General features: G+C 49.1%; 1 protein-coding gene across 1 annotated transcript in view; it reads left to right on the top strand.

The window, feature by feature from the left end:
- Nucleotides 1-21,575, top strand: part of Fam194c (family with sequence similarity 194 member C) — a 29,353-nt gene extending 7,778 nt beyond the window's left edge. The window contains exons 7-16 of the mRNA XM_090323949.1: nucleotides 2,927-3,076; nucleotides 3,453-3,573; nucleotides 7,063-7,191; nucleotides 12,974-13,097; nucleotides 13,984-14,230; nucleotides 16,791-17,094; nucleotides 18,049-18,156; nucleotides 18,877-19,019; nucleotides 20,860-20,988; nucleotides 21,431-21,575. Coding sequence (XP_090180075.1) covers nucleotides 2,927-3,076; nucleotides 3,453-3,573; nucleotides 7,063-7,191; nucleotides 12,974-13,097; nucleotides 13,984-14,230; nucleotides 16,791-17,094; nucleotides 18,049-18,156; nucleotides 18,877-19,019; nucleotides 20,860-20,988; nucleotides 21,431-21,527 — 1,552 coding nt within the window. The 3' untranslated portion in view covers nucleotides 21,528-21,575. The remainder of the gene's footprint in view (nucleotides 1-2,926; nucleotides 3,077-3,452; nucleotides 3,574-7,062; nucleotides 7,192-12,973; nucleotides 13,098-13,983; nucleotides 14,231-16,790; nucleotides 17,095-18,048; nucleotides 18,157-18,876; nucleotides 19,020-20,859; nucleotides 20,989-21,430) is intronic.
- The last annotated feature ends 887 nt before the right edge of the window (nucleotides 21,576-22,462 follow it).

Raw genomic sequence — 22,462 nt, 5'->3', positions numbered from 1 at the left:
GGTAAAGGACAGGGTAGATTATCTCTTCTTTAGAATACGATGACCTTTGAGAAGTCACTTGAACTTGTGCTTGGTCAGATACCACACAGGCTTACAGGCATACGCAACACATAGCACTTACCCTCTCACAGTTCTTTGAAAGTCTGTTTTTGCAGTTTTACATTTCTACAACTTCATTAAAAATGAATGACATTCTTGACTATTTCTCTTTAATTAATCTTCTATTTTATGTGGCCTATCAGTAATTAATCTTTATGCAAACTCATTGTATTCTATGCATTGTCTAACTCTTTTTTTTGTCTAGTTGGGTAGCTTTAAATAACTTTGGCTTACCCAAATGAAGACAGTATCTAGAAGCACCTAAACATTCTTTTTTTTTTTTTAATTTACTTTCATTGTATGATGGAGAAGTTTTATCTGATAGTTGCTTTTTCCTTTGATTTATAATGGTGAATTATCACATATTTTAGGGCTTAAAATGTGCCTACAACTATTTTCATAAACATTCAGGTATACAAGCCTTAATATTTTTTAAAAGAATTTGATTTTGGAGGGAAGTACAGTTTTAAGAAAAATTTAAGGGCAAATTCTGTACATGTGAACTATGAATGGAAGGTAGAATGAAAGGAAGTATTTTCATACATTTAATCTCTTTATCAGAGAATTTTTTACTACATTATCATTCAACTATTTTGCTAAGTCTCAAATTAATTCCAAACATTTTACGTATTTTTGTACCATCTTGCCTTTTAAGTCCAAGATATATAAATATATATATTTTGCCAGTCCTGGGGCTTGAACTCATAGCCTGGGCATTGTCTCTGAGTTTCTTTTGCTCAAGGCTAGCACTTTACCACTTGAGATACAGCACCACTTCCAGCTTTTTTTCTTTACATGGTACTGAGGAATCGAACCCAGGGCTTCATGCTTGCTAGGCAAGCACTCTACCACTAAGCTACATTCTCAGCCCAAGTCCTTGATATTTTATCTATTACCTTTTAGAAAACTTCTGGCCTGTTTGATATACTGTTCACTTGCTTATGACTGATGCCAGGCTTTGACTAATAAACTGAAGGCTGTTTTCCAAAATGTTGATGTATTTTCAGATATTCTCTCCCTCTCCAAGGGTTTGGCCCTGCTGACACAGAGATGCTTAACTTTTAATGCATTTTACAAGTGGACACATAGATTCTAGTATAATTTTCCAAAGTGACTCTACTTCTCATGGTGAGATCTCTCTGTCTGCTGGCACATTCAACTCATATCTCAACAGTGACCATACCCTGACAATCCATTTTTCTCTTTGGAAGTCATAAGAGGCCAAGGCTGTGGGCTTTGTACTTGTGTGACCCTGTCCCTATCACTTCATTTCTGTGCTTCACTTTACTTGATTATAACCTAGAAAGTTGGACCCTGTAGTCTTAAAAGAGAAATTGCATGTTACTGTAGCCGGTAGGCACATGTTAACCCTGGGGTTAGATGCGGGTTAAGCTCCCACCGTTTGGAGGGCAAGGCTCTCTTCCTGTGAGGTATAAGAAGACACTGGCTTGGTTTCAGTTGGTCAGCATCGGATCCCAGTGTCCCTTCCGCTCATTCATTCCCAAGGGGTCATTTACGGGCAGTCACACTGGGGGTTTGGCTTGTGTGTACCTGCTGTCAGTGAAACTGAGCATCTTCCCTTTTTCTTTTTTGCTGGTCCTGGGGCTTGAACTCAGGCCTGGGTGCTGTCCCTGAGCCTCTCTGTACTCAAGGTTAGTGCTGTACCACTTGAGCCACATGTCTATGTGGTACTGAAGAATCAAACCCAGGGCCTTATGCATACTGTGCAAGCACTTTACCACTAAGCTACATTACTAGGCGCCGAGCTGTTTTTCATATCCTTGTCTTTTGCACATCTTCTCTGGAGGAATGTGCATTCGTGTCCTTTGGTCATGTTTTGATTGAGTTGTAAGTGTTCTTTATATATTGTAGATATGATATCCTTATCAGATATAAGCTATACAGATAGTTTTTCCACATAGCAGCATATCTTTTCACTTTGTTGGTAACATCCGCTCTTGATATACAGAAGTTTTGAAATGGAAGGAGGTAGTGTTTGCTGAGATGTACACCATGGGCCTTACTTGGTCTATGGAAAAGCAGACGCTCTAACACTGATCTGTGCTCGTAGCTCCAATAGTTTAAAATTTTGATTAAGTCTGAGGTGCTGAGTGCTCGGACTCTAGGCATGTGCCACCATGCCAAACTCAGTTCCTCTATTTCTTTCTTTTATTTTTTGCCAGTCTGGGGGCTGGAACTCTGGTCCTGAGCACTGTCCTTGGGCTTTCTCAAGCCTAGAGCTCTCCCACTTGAGCCACAGCACCATTTCCAGCTTTTTCTATGTCTGTGGTACAAGGATTTGAACCCAGATCTTCATGCGTGCTAGGCAATCACTCTACCACTAGGCCAAACTCCTCCCAGCCCAAGCTCCTCTATTTCTAGATCAATCTTCTGCATGATTGATAGTGAAACAATAATGTTGCTAGCTATTACTGTAGAATAATTTTTCCTTTGATTTTATTGTTTTGCATTGTACATCTTAGAGCTTGGTTGCTGGCTATGGCTATGTCTGCATGTACATGTCCTTTGATTTCAACCTGAAGGGCAATCTTCGTCATTTTAATCTGTTGAATGAATTTCATTTCGGTTATTTTGTTTTTCAGCTCTAATATTTGCCAGAACACCTTTTATAATTTCTATGGGTTTTTTTTCTAGCTGGTGAAATCTTCTAATTTTTTTTTTTACATATGTGAAGTTTTGCAGATGTGCATTTTGTTGTGTATGTGAAGTGCAGACAGGGTCTTTAAAGATGAAGAGTGAATTGTCAGCTTGCTTCCCGGGGACCGGAGAGGCCTTCTTGTTAGTTCTGCTTGACCTCTCCTGCCAGCTATCCCTCGGGAAACATCGCCGTGTGTCAGATCCCCACCTGCTGCAAAGGGAGAAGCATCACCTGCCTCTTCAACGACATCCCTCACTTGTTCCTAGCGCTGTTCAATGCAGAAGGCCAAGGCTGTGTCCACTACAACACAAAGGCCTGGTAAGTGGGCCGGAGGAAGTCTGGCCCTGAGGACGGATGGGGTGGCAGACGAGGCCTAGGGATGCAGTGTTGGGTGCTTGGGGGCCCAGCCTTTGCCGGTTGGCAGTTCAGCTCCTTTTCCGTCTTGATTGCTGGTCACATTCACACATGTGTGTGTGTGTGTGTGTGTGTGTGTGTGTGTGTGTGTGTGTGTGTGTGTGTGTGTGTGTGTGTACGTAGACAGTCAGGGTAGCACGAACAGGGGTTCAGGTGCTGCCCACAGCAGGCAGGCAAAGCAAGGCTACCTGCAAGACAGCCCTCTCCCGGCCCTGCCTGCCGGTAGCCCGCCGTGAAGCCTTCTTGCTGGCAGCAGCTTCTCCCTTCATGTCTCTCCCAGCTGCCCATACGTTTTGTTCTTCGACGAGGAAGGCGGGACTGCCAACGACCAGAAGGGCTACATTGTCCACAAGTGGAGCTGGACTTCCAAGACAGAGACTCTGCTGTCCCTGGAGTACAAGGTAGGGTGGGCTGCATGGCCCTGACGGCGACCACCCCAGGGCCACCGGCACTGCTGCACCACGAGGCCTGGCCTAGGGAGCTTCTCATCTCATTCAGAGTCCCAGGCTGATCGATGAGGGGAGGGGGGGTCCAGGTTGGCAGGAGTTTTCACCAGGCTATGGCGACTCTCAGCTGCCATGCTGACCTCTCATGACACTGTCCCATGAATATAGTGTTATTGCTAATATTTTGTCATAAAAATGTCTTTTGGGGTTTTGGCCAGTCCTGGGACTTGAACTCGGGGCCTGAGCACTGTCCTTGGGCTTTTTCCTCAAGGCTAGCGCTCTACCACTTGAGTCACAGCTCCGCTTCTGGCTTTTTTGTAATTTAGCTTTCTTTCCACTGTTTCATGTTGAAGATTTGAGATTTGGAGAGACAGAAGTCACTCAGGAAGGAGTGGGTGGTTATAAGAGTCTCACAGACTTTCCTGCCTAGGCTGGTTTTGAACCACTGTCCTCAGATCTCAGCCTCCTGAGTAGCTAGGATTACAGGTGTGAGCCACGAGTACCTGGCTTACCGACCTTTTTGAATCTGCATATTTATGTAATTTCATTTCACCAAATTGTTGAATCTATATCTTTAGGAAAAAAGTTATTCTTTATCCTGTTCTTCTGAGACTCCGATTATATTTATTTCTGACCTTTTGATATTATTTCAACAGGGTTCTTTTAGCTCTGTTATTTTATGTTGTGATTGTGTTGTTCAAAATTACTTTCTCCTTATTATTCAAATTGGATACTTGGATTATTTCCCCAGCTCTTTTTCCTATCATCTTCATTCTTCTATTACATTAATCTGTGAACCTTTTTTTTTTTGGTCAGTACTGGAGATTGAATTTAGAATCTGGCACTTGCTAGGAAAAGTTACAACTTGAGTCACCCTTCTAGTCCCTTTCTGCGCTGGTTACTTTTAAGCTCCACTGTCACTCTGCAGCCAGGCCATATCCTCCAGACTATGATCCTCTTCCTCAAGCTTCCCCAGGTCACTGGGGTGGGCCACTGGGCAGTCATCTCACTGCTCCTATAGATTGGGGTGACATACACACCACCACAGCCAGCTATAGGTCAAGATGGAGTTTATGACCCTTTTTGTGTGGGGGGGGGATTTCTGGGCTTAGCTCAAACTAAATTCCTCAATCTCTGCCTCCTAAGTAGATAGGATTATGGTTTGAGCCACTGTGCCTGAAAATATAGTGAACTTTCTAAAATTGCAAGCTTTCAGGTAGTTATTTTCATATTTTGTTTCTTTTTTTTTTTGTCAGTCTGGGCCTGGGCGCTGTCCTTGAGCTCTTCAGCTCAAGGCTAATGCTCTACCATGTGAGTCACAGCACCACTTTCACTTCCAGTTTTCTAGTGGTTAATTGGAGATAGAGAATCTCACAGACTTTAGTGTCTAGGCTGGTTTTGAACCAGGATCCTCAGATCTCAGCCTCCTGAGTAACTAGGAGTACAGGCGTGAGCCACCAGTGCTCGGCTCATTTTGTGTCTTTCTGGTAATATTTTGCACTTCGTCATGAGTGTATTATCATTTCATGGAATCCTGGTCTGCAAGTATCATTAGCTCCTCCGCTGGTGAGTAATTATGGACCAGGGCTGGCATCTCCTACAAATCCTGTTGTCGTCCTTCCAGAGGTTTGCCAGGCAAAGAACTGGCTTGCACTTGGAGATCACATACTTGGTCTCCTCTGCAGCTGGACTGCAGCTCACAGCTCAGTTCTGATTTGATTAGCTGTAGTTGGTGGCGTTTGGGATGGTGCTGCGGCCTGTCTACCGGCTACAAGTGTGAAGCCCTCCATCCAAAGTGGTTCTCTCAGAAGCCGCCTGGTGGTGTTCATTCTTCACAGCCTTTGGGGAGGTGGTTTGGTGTTTGTGTTTCAAGTTTGTCATTGTTTACGGGAGGGTGAACTACCGAGGAGCTGGCTCGGCTATAAGAAGTAGAAGCAAATGGTTAGGGTTCGTGCTGGGTGTGGGAGCTCAGCAGGACAGATAGAAACCAATGAGGAGTGCACAGCAGAGATGAACCATGACTGACTTCGTGGAGTACTTGTACTGGGATCCCTGGGGGAAAGGAAGAGCCAGCACCGGGAAGCAGATCATAAAGCACAGCTAAGTCCATGGAGTATGCGCCATACCCTTAGAGAGGGCTTCCTTATTGCCTCCATGCTCAAGGAACTAATAGGGTTTCCTGTCACTTACCAACTGGTAAGCGGTAACTCTTGAGACTTGAACCTTGTCCTGCCGCACAGGGTAAGCTCTCGACTGCACCTCTTCTCCATCTCTCTAGAAGTAGGTTGACTTTCTCTTAAGTGAGAAGGATCAAGGCTGAAGGTATCAGAAGACTTGACAAGTTTGTGGTTCACTGTCTTTGGGACGCTGAGGGGACAGGGCCTGCAAAGAAGAATGCAAGGAAGAGACTTGGTGGTGAGAAAGTGGAGTGCTGGCTGCTAGGCAAACAGCTGGAACAGTGAGAAGGAATAGAAGACCAAAGCAGAGAGCTTCCTGGTCCTGAGGAGGCCCAGGTGTTATAGGTGAGGGGTGTGGTAGGTCTGGAAGACAGTAGCAGTTGGCTGCCTGCTGGCCATGCCGGAGTATATAGACAGGGCTCTGTGTGTGTCAGGAGAGCAGGCCAGCAGCACAGGGACCTGCTGTGGGTTGCCTCGTTCCATCCATACACCTGTATCTGCTGGTGTCTGGCAGCTGCCTTTATGGCTTACAAACCCACTTTGTTATTTTTATCTCATTTGAACCTAATAGCTGCCTTCCACCTCTTTCATGTTGAAGATCTGAGATTCAGAGACTAAATGGCTTGCCAACAGGAGACAGAACTGGGAGTCACTCAAGACCTCAGAGGGCCCAGTAAGGAGTGCTTGGTTATCAGGGTAGGTCACCCTCTCTGGCTTCCTGTCTGGGGTGCTAAGAAGAAAACCCCATCCTTTTGGAGATGGTGGGAGAGAGTGACTTTTTCCCTTTTTCTGCCTGTCTTTGGCTCCCAGGTGGTTGACTGGTGACTTTAGGGGAAGGGGCATGTGTGGGTGTGGCCACCTGCATGCAGAAGGTGCTATCTGGAGGCCCCCCACAAGGGAGCACCTTCCTGTCTGCTGTGGGACAAGACTCATGAGGCTTGTCTGTATGGCTCAGTCTTGCTCATCCTAGGCAGATTCACGTGTCCTCCTCCTCCTCCTCCTCTTCCTGCTCCTCCTCCTCCTCCTGCTCCTCCTCTTCCTCCTGTGCATCTTCACCAGTTGGTTCCATGCTTGGGTTTGAAAGGCAGGAGTGGAGGAAGGAGATCGGAACTCCTCTGCCTTCTCTCTGAAAGCTGAATTCCAGTATCAGAACCTGAAAAAATCTTAGGCGCGTTCAGCCCCCCAATACAAGGGGGTTTTATGCTTGGGGTGGGCCGGCTAGGTAGCAGAGGCAGGGGTTCTCTGAGTGCTGCTGCTTCTTCTGTAGATGAACGAGCACATGAAGCTCACAGTGCTGGGACTGGACTCCGTCATGGTAACCTTCACCTGCATGAATGAGACCGTGGCGTTCCCTCTATCCACCAGAAACTGTTCCCACACAACACATGAGAGACGGGTAAGACTCCAGGGAAGCCGCCTTCGGTGTCAGTCCTTGCTCCCAGCCCCGCGTTCCAGGCAAGCCCTCCCTGTTTCTCTGCCAGCACCCATCCCTATTGGTCTTTCCGTGGTAAGTGGCACTGGTTGAAGCACGTAGAGAATAGGTTGATGTAGTAAACCAACAGGCTGTGGATTTGCAGGTTCCGATGACAGGATCGCTGGATGGAAGCATTCTGCTTTCACCGTTTTATTCTCGGTTCCCTTCGTGTTGGTGTCAGGAAGCCCGGGAGTAGCTCTGGGCCCCAGGGTCCTTAGTCCTGCAGTGGGAATGTACCATCAAGCATCAGCTCCTGGGTCATCCCAGCACTAGAAGGAAAATGACAAAGAAGCAGTCTGCGGCTGACATTCCCTGTGGACAGGAGTATGTGTTGCACCAACTAGACCTGAATTTCCTATCCATCCCTGGGCCCAAATAAACCACCCCCTGAAGCAGTGAGACAGAGCACAGTCCTGAGGGAAAGTGTCGGGTACTACCAGGAGGAGGAGAGGTGGTGCTGGTCAGAATAACTACCAGCTCACATTGCCCTGCTCCCTGCCGCTCCCCACCCAGCCCTAGAGTGCCTGTCTCTGACTCTCCTTGGCTTTCCCTGCTGTGACAGGCTTCTTCCAGCACCCCTTTCTTTACCAAACTGGGAATCTGTAGGATTTTGTTTTCTCCACCGCTTGCTAAAGAAGTGCTTCAGATAATGTATGACTGCCCATGAGGGATTTTTGTTTTAGAATCTCCCACAGATAGCAAAATCAGAAAGATGCTCAAGTCCCTTCTATAAAATGATGTAGTGTTTGCATATAACCTGCACATCCTCTCCTGTGTACTTTAAATCATCCTCTACATTGCTTATAGTACCTACTACAATGCAAGTGCTATGTAAATAATTGCTATACTATATTATTCGGGAACCATGTGAAAAAAATCTGTACAAATTCAGTGTAGATGCAGTAAATTTTTTGAATATATTAGATTCATGATTGCTTAAATCAAAGGATGTAGAACCCAACAGACAGAAAGCTGATTTCTTTCCCAATATTTGTTGGGTAAATAAAAATCCAGATCTCCCATTCAACGTCTTGGAAAGAGATGTAGAGCATGCAGAAAATATCATCCCAGAACCTTGAATCCAAGGGAGAATACTTGACATAAGACTGGAGTCACGGGGCTCATTTTGATGGGCAGGGCAACTGTGGATGCTTTTGACTGGCAACTAGTAGCAGAAACAGGAGTAAGGGAGCCACACAGCCCAGCTCGCCCAGAGCGAGGCCCAGGTCACACCTGCCTGCCTGGAGGAATTATAAACAAAACTCTGTTCACCTCTCAAAACTGCCTTGGGTTGGGTGCCAAGGATTCACAGCTGCCATCCCAGCTCCTCAGGAGGTGGAAATGTGAGGACAGAGGTTCAAAGCCGGGGCAAGAAAGTCCATGAAACGCTTTTATCTCCAATCAACTAGAAGGAAAAAAAGCCAAACATGGAGTGTGGCTCAAGTGGTAGAGCATAATTATGCCTTGAGTGGAAAAAGCTGAGACAGCACTCAGGGCCTGAAGGCCTGTAAGCTATGGGGACATCTGTCATAGCATACCACAAGCTCACAAATTCTTGAAGGTGACAGAGCCTGCAATCCTAAAGTCACAGAGGGACATAGGACAGGCTTTCATTGGCAATGGAGCTTATGTCAGGAAAGCACAGGAGCTACCCAGGATTCTTGTGGAGGAAAACATCATGCCTGCTTTTTCCATTGCCTTTTATTTACTTTTCTTGCTCCCAAACTGGGCCTCGAACTCAGTATCTGCAGCTGCTTTCCTTCGTTGGATAGAACTCTACCAACTGAGCCATGCCTTTCCATTGCATTTTAATTCCAGCCTCATCTCACCTTCAGTCATGTATTAACTAATTTAATAGACATGTATTAGCACTTGCACCGTGCCAAGATGACTGTTAGTGATACACCTAATGAAGGCTCCACCTTCCCAAGAACCTGGAATAGTTCAAGGCTGGGGGATAGGCTGAAAGCATGTCCAGTAGTTATAACCCCCCCCTGCGTCGTGGAGTACATCAATTCAGAGGGCACATGGGAACTGCTGGGCATGAGAAGAAGTATACGCTAAGGGGTCTCCAGGAACACCTGGGAATTCAGTCTGTGCTAGTTACTTCGGAAAGAAAAGAAGCCACAGTGCTCTGGAACAGCTCATCAGTACAGCAAGTGTTCTAGCATGTACCAGATAAGGAAGAAAAAAAAGGAAAGAGGGAGGGAGGGAGGGAGGGAGGGAGGAAAGAAGGAAATGAAAACTATAGGATTTGAATCCGTCTGTACTGAGATGATCCATAGCATTTGGTTGGACGTGTGTCATTGTATGAGGTCACGTGTAGGGGTCACATTTTTACCTTGCTTGAAAATGTATTCCTTCTGACCTCTTATCTGATTGGTTCTGGGTTTTCTGAGATCCAGGACATACGCAATTAAATGCTCCATGAACCGCTGAAGGAAGCCCTTGCAAGTCCACTGGCCTCCTGAGCCCAGGGAATCCCCTCTGCAGTGCAAGCTTATTACTTCCTTAGTTTAATGCCACCGTAGCAAGCTCCAATGAGAATTTCAGCTCTTGAACCTTTGAAACCTAAGGAATCCAAATTGAAAAGATGTTTTAGTAAAAACGTGTGCTGTGTTTCAAAGACTCGTTGTGAAAAGAGAATGAAATTTCTCAACAGTTACCTATTTTGATTACATATTAAAATGCTCATTTTTTTTGATAAGTCGTGGGGCTTGAACTCTGGGCCCGAGCGCTGTTCCTGAGCTCTTCAGCGCAAGGCTACTGCCCTACCCCTTGAGCCACAGCCCCATGTCCCTAAAATGCTCTTTTTTTTTCTGATAGTCCTGGGGCTTAAGCTCAGGGCCTGACTACTGTTCTTGGGCTTTCTCAAGGTTAGCGTTCTCCCACTTGAGCCACAGCACCATTTCCAGCTTTTTCTATGTTTGTGTGCAGAGGAATAGAACCTGGGTCTTTGTATATGCTAGGCAAGTACTTTACCACTAGGCCAAACTCCTGACCCCTAAAATGCTCTTTTTTTTTTTTTGCCAGTCCTGGGCTTGAGCTCAGGGCCTGAGCACTGTCCTTGGACTTTCTCAAGGCTAAAGCTCTACCACTTGAGCCTCAGCACCACTTCCGGCTTTTTTCTATGTATGTGGTACCGAGGAATCAAACCCGGGTCTTCATGCATGCTAGGCAAGCACTTTAACCACTAGGCCAAACTCCCGGCCAAATGCTCATTTTTTTAAAATGCTGATAGTGTTGTGTGAACTCAGGACCTAGATGCTATCCCTTACCTTTTTGCTCAAGCTGGTACTCTATCATTTGAGCCACACCTCCACTTTCATCTTTTTTGATAGCTCATTGGAAAAAAGAATCTGATGGACTTCACCGCCCAGGCTGGCTTTCAGTTTCAATCCTCAGATTCCAGCCCTCTGAGTTATTATACTCTTTATTTAGTGAGAAAAATAAGACATTGTTAGGATTAATTGCCCATATAAGTGTTTTAAATGTAGCTTATCACCATTTAAAATTAGTTTGCATTGTTTCTGCTGGACCAGGCTAGTATAGAGAGCTGTTTCTATAAAGGAGCCCTCACAGTGGGTGGCTGGACAGAGCAGGGGGTTGTAACATTATTGAAAATGGCATAGTAACTCAAAGAGCATATCTGTCTTGGGGATAGTTAACACAGGGTTAAACAGACCAACACATTAAACAGCCTAAGAAAATAGTGCTGTGCTAAAGATGATAGGAGTTGAACTGAGAGGACTATCTTGTCAATAAAGTGCCGAGTATATAACCTCATCTATCTGAGAATGAAGGGCAGGTACTACAATGTATATTACAGCTTTCTAACTAGATAAGCAGAAACAAACGTCATGATTTCCTGTGAGCAATAAGATTTCCAATGTTGACCGTAGCTACCTGGCTAAGTATCTCAGGATATTTTTATATGAACTCCCTAGGCTCAGACAATCGGCTCATCTTAGGTTCTTAGACTAAAAGAGCTACAAGGAACAATAAAAATTTCTCAGTGTCAGGGCTGGCATAGTCTGGGCTGGAAACCCGGGGATCACAGGACCTGGGCCAGACCTTTTCCTGACTAAGCTTCTGTTTATCATCTATGTGGCTATCCAACTTTAGCAGGCTGCCACTCTGGGCGTTTAGAATTTATTCAGTTCTGTCCTATGTGAGTTTAGTTGGGGCTTGGTTCTGTAAAATATGTGGCCACCTAGGAAGGCAGGAGCTGGGGGAAGGGTGGCGTCTTGCCTCACAGCCTCTGTCATCAGGAAGCTGGTTAAATGGTTTCCCTAGATGCCCATCATCCCAGAAAGAGCCACCCATCATGGTGACAGGTAGAATGTTAGTCTCAGTTTTTACAGCCCGGAGGCCTCTATCACAGCAGCGCTATGGAGCCAGGTCAGTGTTTCGATTTAAATGCTTTATTAGCCCACACTGCTGCCTCGGATTCCTTTTGGAAGCAGGTTGTGTGTAAATTACAAAATAAATAAACGAAATTAGCCAGAAGCAGCCGCCAGGACAAACGCTCTGAAGAATGGCTGAGGCTTTGCTATTAATTGGGGGCATCCTTGATAGAACTAGAACTCTTACCTGCAGAGGAAAGAACAGGGAAGCCAACTTGGCTTTCCCAGAAAGCTGTACACTGCTTCCCTTACTCCACCCACTGCAGCCTTGCATTCCACCTAAGATTTTTTTAAACATTTCCATTACGTTAGTTAGGCAAGAGACATAGAAAGCATAGACCCATCCTTAGGGAGCTGACCAAATGTAGAGATAAAGTAAGTAACTATAAAGATGATGCCGGGCAGACAGAATAGGAGAGTGGATGTGTATGTTCAGCACAGAGCAAAGGGCCTTTGGCTGGGTAAAGTAGAGAAAGCTTCCTGGAGGAAAAATTAGATCCAGCTCTAAGGAACCCTGGAATCTGAGCCTGTTATGAAGAGTCTCTGAGCTGCCCTAACAGTTGAGAACAGAGGTTAGCCCACTCTCCCTAGAAACCAGGGTCTGCAGTAGAGACAGGTGTGCAGAGATTTACCTGGGCACAGTTGGGAATGGGTCTGTGTGGATCTGAGCAGAGGGAGAGGCTGAGTGGCCGGACTGCCAAAGCAGAGGCCTCTCCTGTCCTGCAAGGAGCCTAAAATCCTGGACTGAGGAGTAATCTCGATTCCAGGGGAGAGGCCTTGGGCTTCTGTGAACCTTGGTGACCAGCCAATCTCACTAACCTTGTCCAACAGCAATTTCTCAGCTGAGAGATATCAGCACTCGATACTCGGGGGTAAAGGGAGTTCTGGAGGCTGCTGTCTGGCAGAAATGGGCAGCACACACGGGCCTCTGTCCATCAGTTACTCATGAATGTGAAGCATCTGCACGACCATAGAGTAGACGCCAACACTCAGTCCCTGCTTTCTGAGAGCTTGCAGTCTCAGGAGAACAGATCCAAGCACACAGAGTCACCCACACACCCATCTCTGTCTTACATATGTATAGAGACCATCAGGAATCAAAGCAGGGGACAATTCTGTCCCACAGCATCAGAAAAACCTTCTGTGCCGAGGGACATCAGAGTCAGGTCCGGGCCATGTCTGGCAAGTCACCAAGCAGAGAGGAACAGAGAGATGCCCCAAACCAGAGCAGGCCCTGCGGAGACAGATAGACGGTTCTTCTAGGGGACAATGATCACTGCCCCCCACTTTTCCTCTAGGCCACCCGCAGAGTCACCATCATAGATGAGAAGATACTGAAGATGAACCGAGCTCTCGTTGAGATCAAAAAGCGGTTTCAGAAGACAGTATCCCAGTTCATGAACTCTGTCCTGGTGGCAGCAGGTAAGGGGCAGTTGGGGGAGAAGAAAGTAGTCCAGGTCTTCCCGAGTCCTGGGTGGCCTGCCTCAACTTCTCCTTTTGCACCGCCCAAACCTCTGGGACTTGCAGGTAGGTGTGGCTGGTTATTTCCCTGCTTTAGATGGCATCCTTGGACCCCACTCTTGGCAGAATTCTGCCTGAGACCCCGCATTTGTCTGCTGTTCTCTCTCCCAGAGTGCAAGATCTCAGAGCGGAAATGCAGGCATCCCTTCTAGGCGAGTGGACTGTACCCTCTTCCAGGCTCCCTAGGCTCCTTCCACTTCTCCAGCTAACTACCTAGCAGTGGGAAATCTGTTCTCCCACCCTGCCTGTCCCTTGCCTAGTGGCTCTCAGAGGCAGAGAGGCCTGGCTCAGTTTGCCTCTGTACACCTCTGTATGCATTCATCACAGCTATGCTAAGTGAATGAAGGAATGAGAGATCTCTAGCCTCAGAAACTTCTCAGGGTTTAGTAGGGAAAGCAAGACATGAGCATAAAGAAATACAACCCCACAAAGAAAGCAAATAAACTGGACTTCCCTTGGGAGGCAGAGGGAACTGCACTCTCAAGGAAAGGGAAAAGTGCGAGCTAGCAGGCCTTCACAAACCTGGCTTTGTTGTTGGGTGCCATGGAAAACACAAAGCCGAGTGAGATGTAGTCCCCCTGGATCTTAGAGAAAGTATAAAAATGAAATTTCTTCATTTAGCCAGCACTTCGTGGTCTCTGGCTACTTCTGTGGACTCTGGGTCACAGTGCTTGACGGAGGTGGAGGAGGCCAGGCAAGGAGGAGGCGTGGGGATGAGCGGGGCCGAGGAGCTGGTGCAGAGGTAGCCCACCCGCTGTGGAGGAAAGTGACACACCTCTGTTAACAGGTCTATTCACCATCAAATATCTGCCCCCAAGGGAAGATACTGACATGAGTTGGTTCAGGAAATCTGGAACGCATTCTGAGCGAGCTTCCAAGATAAGTATAAGTGGAGAAATCCCCTTCCGGTCCCAGTCAGCCCGACAAGACTCTATGCTTGAAGAACTTTTGAAGGAAGAGAATGTAGCACCTTCTACGGTGACTGCCCGGAAGAAGAGCATCAAAATGCAGACTAAGGGCACATTCATACATAGGTTGGTTTAATCCTTTATTTCTTCCATGGTTCCCGTGCTGTGCTAGGCTGAAAAGATGAGACAGGAGCAGATAAGACCCCGTTTTTTTGAGCTCAAGTTCAAGGAATGGGGAAAGATGGGAGTTTTACCCATGAACTAGAGAAAGTTTTAGTTCGGGACTCTAGGGGTAGGATGGAAACGTGCTAGAGTGATGTGTTGTGGCAGGGGTGGCCTGAGGGCACCTCTGGCCTTACTGCAGTCATTGACACATAATGGAAAGTAGAATTGTTTCATGGATCTCAGCCCTCTGTATGTCTGTGTAGTTTTAGAGCCAGCCTTCAATACTTACAGATGTCGTGGGATTGCCATGGGGTTGTTAATGTCTCAGTCCATGAACATGGGATATCCTTTTGTTTAGCTTCTCCAATCTCTCTACATTCATATATCTTTTTTTATTGCCAGTCCTGGGGACTGAACTCAGGGCCTGAGCACTGTCCCTGGGCTTTCCTCAAGGCTAGTACTCTGCCACTTGAGCCACAGCACCACTTCTAGCTTTTCTATGTATGTGGTACTGAGGAATCAAACCCAGGTCTTTGTGCATACTAGGCAAGTACTCTACACTAGGCCACACTCCCAGCCCCTCATATGTCTTTCATTAGGTTTCTGCTAGAATATTTTGTACTTTTGGTGCTATCATAGATTATATTATCATATTATATCATAGATTATATTTTAATGTGATTTCTGTTTGTTCCTGATATATAGGAAGCTAATTGATTTTACCTCCATTTAAATCTATTTTTAATTTGTAGTCAAGTTTATTCTTTGATGTAAAAGTGAGTTTTAACAAATGCATAGAGTTGTATAACCAACTGTCCTGCAGAGGCGTAAGTTTTATCAACCTCTCCCCAACAAGGGGAAAAGGTGCCTCTCTTACATTACCGTGGGTGCAAATTCCTTCACCTCATTCTCTAACAGTTGCTGATCTACTTACTCTCTGTAGCCACAGTTTTCCATCCCTTGAGATGCCATGTAAGTGCAATGTATTATGCACAGCATTTAAATCTAGCTTCTTTCACTTAGGACATGGATGATTCATCCATATGTTTTTTGCATTCATTGGTATTCTTTTTTATTTTGTTTTGTTTTTTTGGTGGTACTGGGGTTTGAACACAGAGCCTCATGTTTTGCTAGGCAGGCATCCAACTCTGTGTGTGTGTGTGTGTGTGTGTGTGTGTGTGTGTGTGTGTGTGTGTGTGTGTGTGTGTGTGAAATCTCCAGCCACTTTAGCCTTCTGGTCTTAACTTACATACCAACCTCAGAGCCTTTGCTCTTGTCATGGGTTCCTTGGAGTCACAAACACCTCCTCCCACTCTGTCACTTCCTGAAGGTCTATTCAAATGTCACCTCCCCAGTGAGACAGGTCCCACTGCATCTTCCATCCCAGCACTCATTTTCTTTCCTGCTTTGCTTTTTCTCCTGAGAAGCGCCCAGTATGTATCTTAGTTTATTGTTATCATTGCGTTTATCTGACCCACTAGAACACCAGTACTGGGAAATCATGTTTTACTCGGTGGAGTGAAATAGGAGCACTTGGCAAGTTGTAAATGTTCCATTGGGATTTAACAAGCACTCAAGCACTTACTGTGTGCCACATAGTGCACTGGTTGGGCCTAGAGGGGAGTAAGTACAGCCAAAATTTGAAGCGCTGCTGTGGTTTTATTTTTTTACTACTACAACCTTGTAATACTTAGTACTTTGTAGCATCCACAACAATTGGAATATACATTATCCTGGTTAATTTTGTGACAACCCTGTAGAACAGGCAGTGTCAGTATTCTCCTCAGAAGGCTTCAGGTGGAGTAGACCGTCCCACATAAATGACTTGTTGCCTACGCTGGCCTTGAACCACTGAGGTCTGCCTCCTGAGTAACTAGGATTGCAGGTGCAAGCCATTGTGCTTGGCTTTAGCTATAGTGATTTGACAGGTGTTTCCAAAGTAGAAAAGCCAGTGTTTGAGGGTGGCTTGTCTGGTGGGGACTCCATCCTTGCTCTTGGCCAGGTTGTTCACAGCCCTGTGTTGGCCTTCATTCCGTTCTGGCCGAGGGTCCGCAGGCCAGCCAGAGGGGAACACCTGGGCCATTCTCGGGTCTTTTCAAAACATGATTCCAAATGCGGCCTTTGGATACTGTTTTGAGGGTTGCAGTGTGCTAACGTGTCTGGGGCTCCAGCAGGAGCCCCCGTGGGTAGTGCAGACGACGCCCTGAGCAGAGGCTAGGGAAGGACATGCAACACCCTCTAGGAGGTGTGCAAAAAAAATCAGTGGGGCTTGGACAATGGCCTTGGGAGAGGAGGTAAGGTCAGTTCTGGATCTGTCGGTGTGGAGGACAAGCTTGGGGATAGTGTGGAAGGGATGGGGGTGTGGCGAAAGGACAAAGCGTGTCAGCTTCCCTTGGCAGCAGAGGAAACTGAGGCTCAGGGCGATGAGGGGTCCCTCCCGGGCAGGGCTGCATGTGGTAGGGTGCATCTGTACCCGGAGCAGGGGCAGGGAGCCTGTGACCCACGCTGTGCTCTTCCTCAGGCGCAAGGCCAAGAAGCCACCCAGCCCCGTACAGTGGGCAGCCTCGCCCTACGACTGCCCGCTGGTGCTGCGGAAGCTGATACGCAAGGAAGACATCCGGGCTGGCTGCAAGTGCATGGTGAAGGCCCCGCTGGTGTCGGACCTGGAGCTGGAGCGCTTCCTGTCTGCACCCCGAAACCCCAGCCAAGTGCTGGTGTTTGGGATCCTCTCCAGCCAGGACCCCGCCAGCACTGCCCAGCTCCAGTGGCTGCTGGACACGCTGTACAGCCATCGGCAGCAGGGTCGTGCCTCCCCCTGCATCCAGGTTGGTCCTTCATGCCAGAGCTGGGGTCCAGGTGAACAGAGCCTCCCACCACACTAGAGTGAGCTGAACATCCACCAAGATGCCAGCCTCTTTCGGCTCCTTTCCTCTTCCAGGCCTTGGCACACATACACTTTCCCATGTGCTTATGGGAACAGGGTGTCATGTGATTTCTTTCAAGCTGGCCTTCCCTTCCTGCCTATCGGAGCCATTGCCTTTGACCCACACCCCCACTGCTGGGGCAGAGTTGTGGGTTTGCATGCATGCCCTGGTATGGGGGGGGTCTGCACGGAGCCTGCCCCAAGGACACTGCCCATGCTCTGGCCTGCACTCCTACTGGTGCCAGAAGCTCAGACTGGAGCCCTTCTCCCACACACCTGGAGCCCTTTGACTGCCTTCCTCCCGGAGAGCAGAAAACTGGCCACAAGCCTTCTGCTGGGCCCACATGACTGAGGCACGCTTGTCTTCTGCCACCAACCTCCAGTGTAGTCTCATTCAGTGAATGCTTGCTGTAAACCTACTCTGTGCCCGTCCATGTAAAGAGAGATAGAATGCCTACCCTGAGCTTAGGGCTGACTTCACTCATCTGGAAGCTGGTAAACATGCAGGCATGCTCAGGTGCCACCGGAATGGGTGCAGATGGGAGTGGATTTCACAGTGACTTGTCTCCACCATTGCTTGAGGCAGAGCCATCTCCTAATGCTCTTATTCCCTGATAGCTGCATTTCTGCGATGGTGTGGGGTTTCACATTTTAAACCTGAGGCGAAAACATCTAGAATTAAAAGACAGGTCGAGCCAGGGGAAAGCTTGCTGGCTGTTTTACAGGTTCATATCTTTCACAAAGAAGGGGACAGAGACTGAGCGGACCAGGCCCTCCTTTAAAGTCGGCTTCAATTCAGGCCTGGCCTTGGGTTGGATGCTCAGGGGTGAGCAGCTCCTCCATTGCTCTCTCACAGTGCCAGCACGACCCCTACCGCCTGCTGAGGTATGACCTGAACAGTCCCCTGTGCCAGGAGCCGCCCCTGCTGGTGAAGAAGTACGCCGTGGTGCAGGGGATGGTTCTGGTGAGCTGGGGCCCAGAGAGGCATGAGCCACAGGAGGCCAGCTAGCCACTCACTGCAGCCTACAGCCATGGCCCTGAGGAGTCCTAGGCGGAGTGTGGAGGGGCGGGAGCTGTGCATAAGGCTCGCCAGCTCAGCCTCGATCTGGGAGGAACACTGCGGCCCCACCATCAAGGTCCTGGCGGACTGATGGACCAGCTGAGGCCGATTGCAGAGAATCAAGTGGCCTTTATCTGATGTCCTTAAGTTATTTTACACCTAACATACTGTTCCAAACCTAGGCAAAGCCTACTGAACATTGGAGATGAATTAATTAGAAAAGAATGGTGTCCTCTTAGCACCCAGAGTCTCATTGTTCACCGGTCAGTTGGCACCTGCCAGAGCCATGCTCATCTAGCATTGGTGTCTGGCCATCACAGCCCCCCTTGATGTTCAAGTGACACAGAGAGCCAAAGATGTAGGAGCCCTGTCTCAGGGTTATCTGCCATCCAGCTAAGTGGGCCCCAGACAGCCCTGGGGGTGGGTGAGTGCCCTAAGAGCAGGGAAGACACTCGTTGGCCCCCGCCTCAGGGAGGGTTTTTGTGTCAAGTGGCATTTGAGCAGGGATCTGAGAAGATGGAGGAAGGTGGCCTTCTTCCCCACCCTCCACCAGCCGGGAGTCTGAGCTGCTGCGCTGCCCATGCACAGGGCCTGCTCTCACATTGCCTCCCCGTCTTCCCTCAGATGTTTGCTGGCGGGAGGCTCTTGTTCGGGGGCTGCGTTCTGAATGGATATGGCTTCAGCAAACAGAATCTGCTGAAACAGATCCTGCGGGCTCAACAGGACTGCACGCTGGGCTACTTCCTACCAGAAAACTACAAGTTCAGGTACCTGGGAGAGGCGGAGGAAGGCTTAGTAGGATGGTGCACTGGCGCACTCCATGTGTCAGGGGGTCCCAAGATGCAGCTCAGAGCCCCTGCTCGGTGTTTGCTGGATGATGGTGGACTAATTCAGCCAGCCTCCTGATCCTTAGTGTTTTACCTTTAATGAAAGGATAGTAAGACCCACCTTCCGGGCTGCATGTTTGTTCAGGAGCCGTGTGAAGGGGGAAGCAGTGATGATGACCTGTGTGTGGATGAATGGACGTGCAGACCCCACAGTGAGCCCTGATGCTGCCAGCTCCCTCCAGGGGCCCCAGCCTAACCCGCTCCTCCCTGACCTGCCCTCGGAGAACTGTCCTCCAGGACTGGACAGCAGATTCCTGCCCCCCCTTCTCAGAGGGTCTCAGGGGGGGGCCTGGCCCTGTCTGTAAATGGCACTGCTTTGTGTGAGTGCACTCGCTGTGGGGATGGAAGGGACAGGTACTAATTTATGGGGTATAAGCAGGGCAAGCAGAAGCCTTTTCTCAGACTCTTTAAAATGAAAGCAGAGGTTTCCTTGTCTCTGAAAGGCCCAGACCCTGACTGATCACATTTTACCTCACTTGTCTCCCCTCCCCCGCCACACACACACACACACACACACCCCTCTGCAGTACTCAGGGTGTCATACTTGCTAGGCAGGCAGGCACTCTACCACTTGATCTCCATCTCTGTTACTGTTTGCACTAGTTGCTTTTCCGACAGGTCTCCTGTACGAAAACCTTGGACCGCTGTCCTCCATTTAGGCCTAGTAGGGATGGAAGATATGAACCATTATGTCCAGCTTCTTGTTGAGATGAGATCTTGACTCCCTCCTACCCCACCCCGACTTGTGCTGGAACCTTGAGCTTTAGAATTTCTACCTTCCCAGTAGTGGCAGGTGTTAGTCACCACACTGGCTCATTTTTGCTTTTTAGAAATAGGAGATTGTACTGTTTGTTGCTCGAGGTTTTGAAGAATGAGCCCTACCCTGATCCACCGTATCCAGCTAGGCATCTCATCGCGTCTTCGGCATAAGCATGGCACCCCAACCCTGTACTGTACGACTAGCAGGTGGCGAGCCCTTCCCAAAGGCTGTTTAACCAGTCCAGGCTCTATAGGCGTTCAGTGAACATGGCCACACAGCTACACAGCAAATGAAAAGCCAGGATTTTCTCTGACTGTTGAGCAAGCCCCTCCCCACTGCTATTGCAGTACTGGTGCCTTTGTCCCCCGTGGCCCTGAGTGGCCTATCCTTGGGGCTGTTGTGCTGCTCGAAACCTCCTGGAGCTGGGCGCTCATACAGGGAGTAAGGAGCAAGGTCTCCTGTCTCTCTGTTGAGAGGCTGGCCTCATCCTGCTGCAGTCACATGGAGCCCCATGTCAGCTGGCAGTTCCTTAGCTGCTTCACTGCAACAGGACACAGTCCCAGGAATAGAGGCCTGGCTATTTCCAGCATGAGCCATCTCAGCTAGGCCTGCAGTGCCTTTTAAATAAGGTCACATTCTAGGGTCTTGGCCCACATCGCATGATGTCATTCCTCACCTTGTCTGCTTTCTGGCTTATTTTGGGACCCTGCCTCCATGGGCATCGCCTGTGCCCATGCCATCTGGATGGTATAGCCAGCACATGGAAAGGCTCCCCAGCTTAGCAGAAGCCAGGGAAGTGATCCCTGCAGCCCCCTGGCCCTCGGGGTGATCAGACCCTCCCACACAACCCTCAGAGGAGAACCCTGCTTGCCAGTCACTGGAAGGCTGGAACCTGCAGAGCCTAGGCCACTCTGCCTCTGCCTCCTAAGTGCTGCCCCGCCCCCTACCCCCCCCCCTCAGTGTTACAACCTCCATTTCCATCCCGGAGAACGCCGACTCGGCCAAGAGAGCCTTGTCTGAAGATCTGGAAGGAAGCTTCTCTTCAGCCCTGGGCGAGAAGTTGGTGGAAGAGCCTCCCCCGGTTGACAAGTGAGTCTCCACCCTGACTTGGGGCAGGTAGAACAGCCCCTGCCCAAGGCCCCAGACCACCATGTACAGCCACGTATGCCCAGCATCCGGGTGCAGGCCAGCCTCACACAGGTGGCCCATTCGTCAGCTTGAGTCCCTTGAGACATCAAGGCTGACCTAGAGCTGCTGGCAGTGTTCTGGGGTGGTGAAGACCCAGCGCCCTCCTAGTCCTTAAGCCCTGCCTCCCTGAAGGAATCACACCAGGCTGGAGGGGGTGGGGACAGAACCTGAGGTTCTGCAGAATCGCGTTGCCCAGGAAGGTAAGGCGGCAGGTAGAGTCAAGGACGTACAGATGGGACCTCCCAGCTGGGAGCAGCCCCTGCCAGGGGGTACCACGCCTCCACGGCCAGCCCAGGGCTCCCAGCCCCTCTCCAGCGTGGCCCCTCCCCACTTTCCTGTGTAGGTTGAAACAGACTGAAGTGGATGTACAACCTGTCAGCAAGCAAAGGAGAGGCAGTAAGAAGATGGCCTCCTCGAAGAAACAGAGCGTGAAGAAGTGATGGCTCCGCCCAATCTGGTCTGGCCCAGAGCGGTCTCCCACCTCCTCTAATAAACTCTCCTACCTCCACGTCTGGGTGAGGCCATGGGTGGGTCGGGGTTGGCCTGGATCCTGCAGACAAGAGGCCCCGACGGCCCTGTTCCCAGCTGAGTCCTGGAAAACATGCTGCCCCCAGCTTCAGAGCCTCCTGTGGGGTAGAGAGCCTGAGACTCTCGTGCCCAGGAAACAGAGGTGCCATGGAAAGGGGCCCAGACCAACTAACTGTATTCTGGCCTAGGTGGAAGGAGAATGAGGAAGAAGGGAGAGGGAGACAGAGGGCAGAAGAGTCAAGGGATGGGACGGAGAGAGAAGGCAGGCCGGGAAGGAGCAAAGATGAGGCAGAGCTGGAGAAGAGAATGGCCTGGGCCAGAAGGGTAGTGACGGAGCTGGCAGCAGATCCCCTTTGTCAGGCTACCATCCCCGTGATGGGGGAGCAGATGCCCCTCGAGGCTGCCAGGCTTGATTACCCCTTACGGCATCAAGCCAGACTTGGGAGCACTGCCTGCTTCCATTTGTCCCTAGAAATGGATTGGACATAGCCAGCGGTGTCCTTAAGCCACATGCTTTGATAGGGCTTTGATGTGAGGGGGTCCTGGGGCTCTCACCGCTCTCCCTCCTCCTCTTCCAAGCACCAGGACAGTTGAGGCCAGGAAGGTGAGGGGATGTGCAGGATAAGTTCCAGGCCCTTCAGGCCTGTGTGCCTAACGGTGCTTCACGCGTGTGCTGGGAGTCTCCATGGCTCAGTAGTGTACTCTGGGGATTCGGCCTCCTCGGACGGGGTAGGGAGAAGGGAAGGGTGCAGAGGGAGGGCAGCACGACTCAGGGTGCCCACCACACTGAAAAGGCACACAGATGGATGCCTCCCCCATGGCCACCACTGCAGCATCTAATTGCTCC

Source organism: Megascapheus bottae, chromosome 33 (genome assembly GCF_031878675.1).
Source record: "Megascapheus bottae isolate mThoBot1 chromosome 33, mThoBot2.hap1, whole genome shotgun sequence".
In the NCBI taxonomy this organism is placed as follows: Eukaryota; Metazoa; Chordata; class Mammalia; order Rodentia; family Geomyidae; genus Megascapheus; species Megascapheus bottae.
This window is presented reverse-complemented; position numbering and strand designations above follow the sequence as displayed.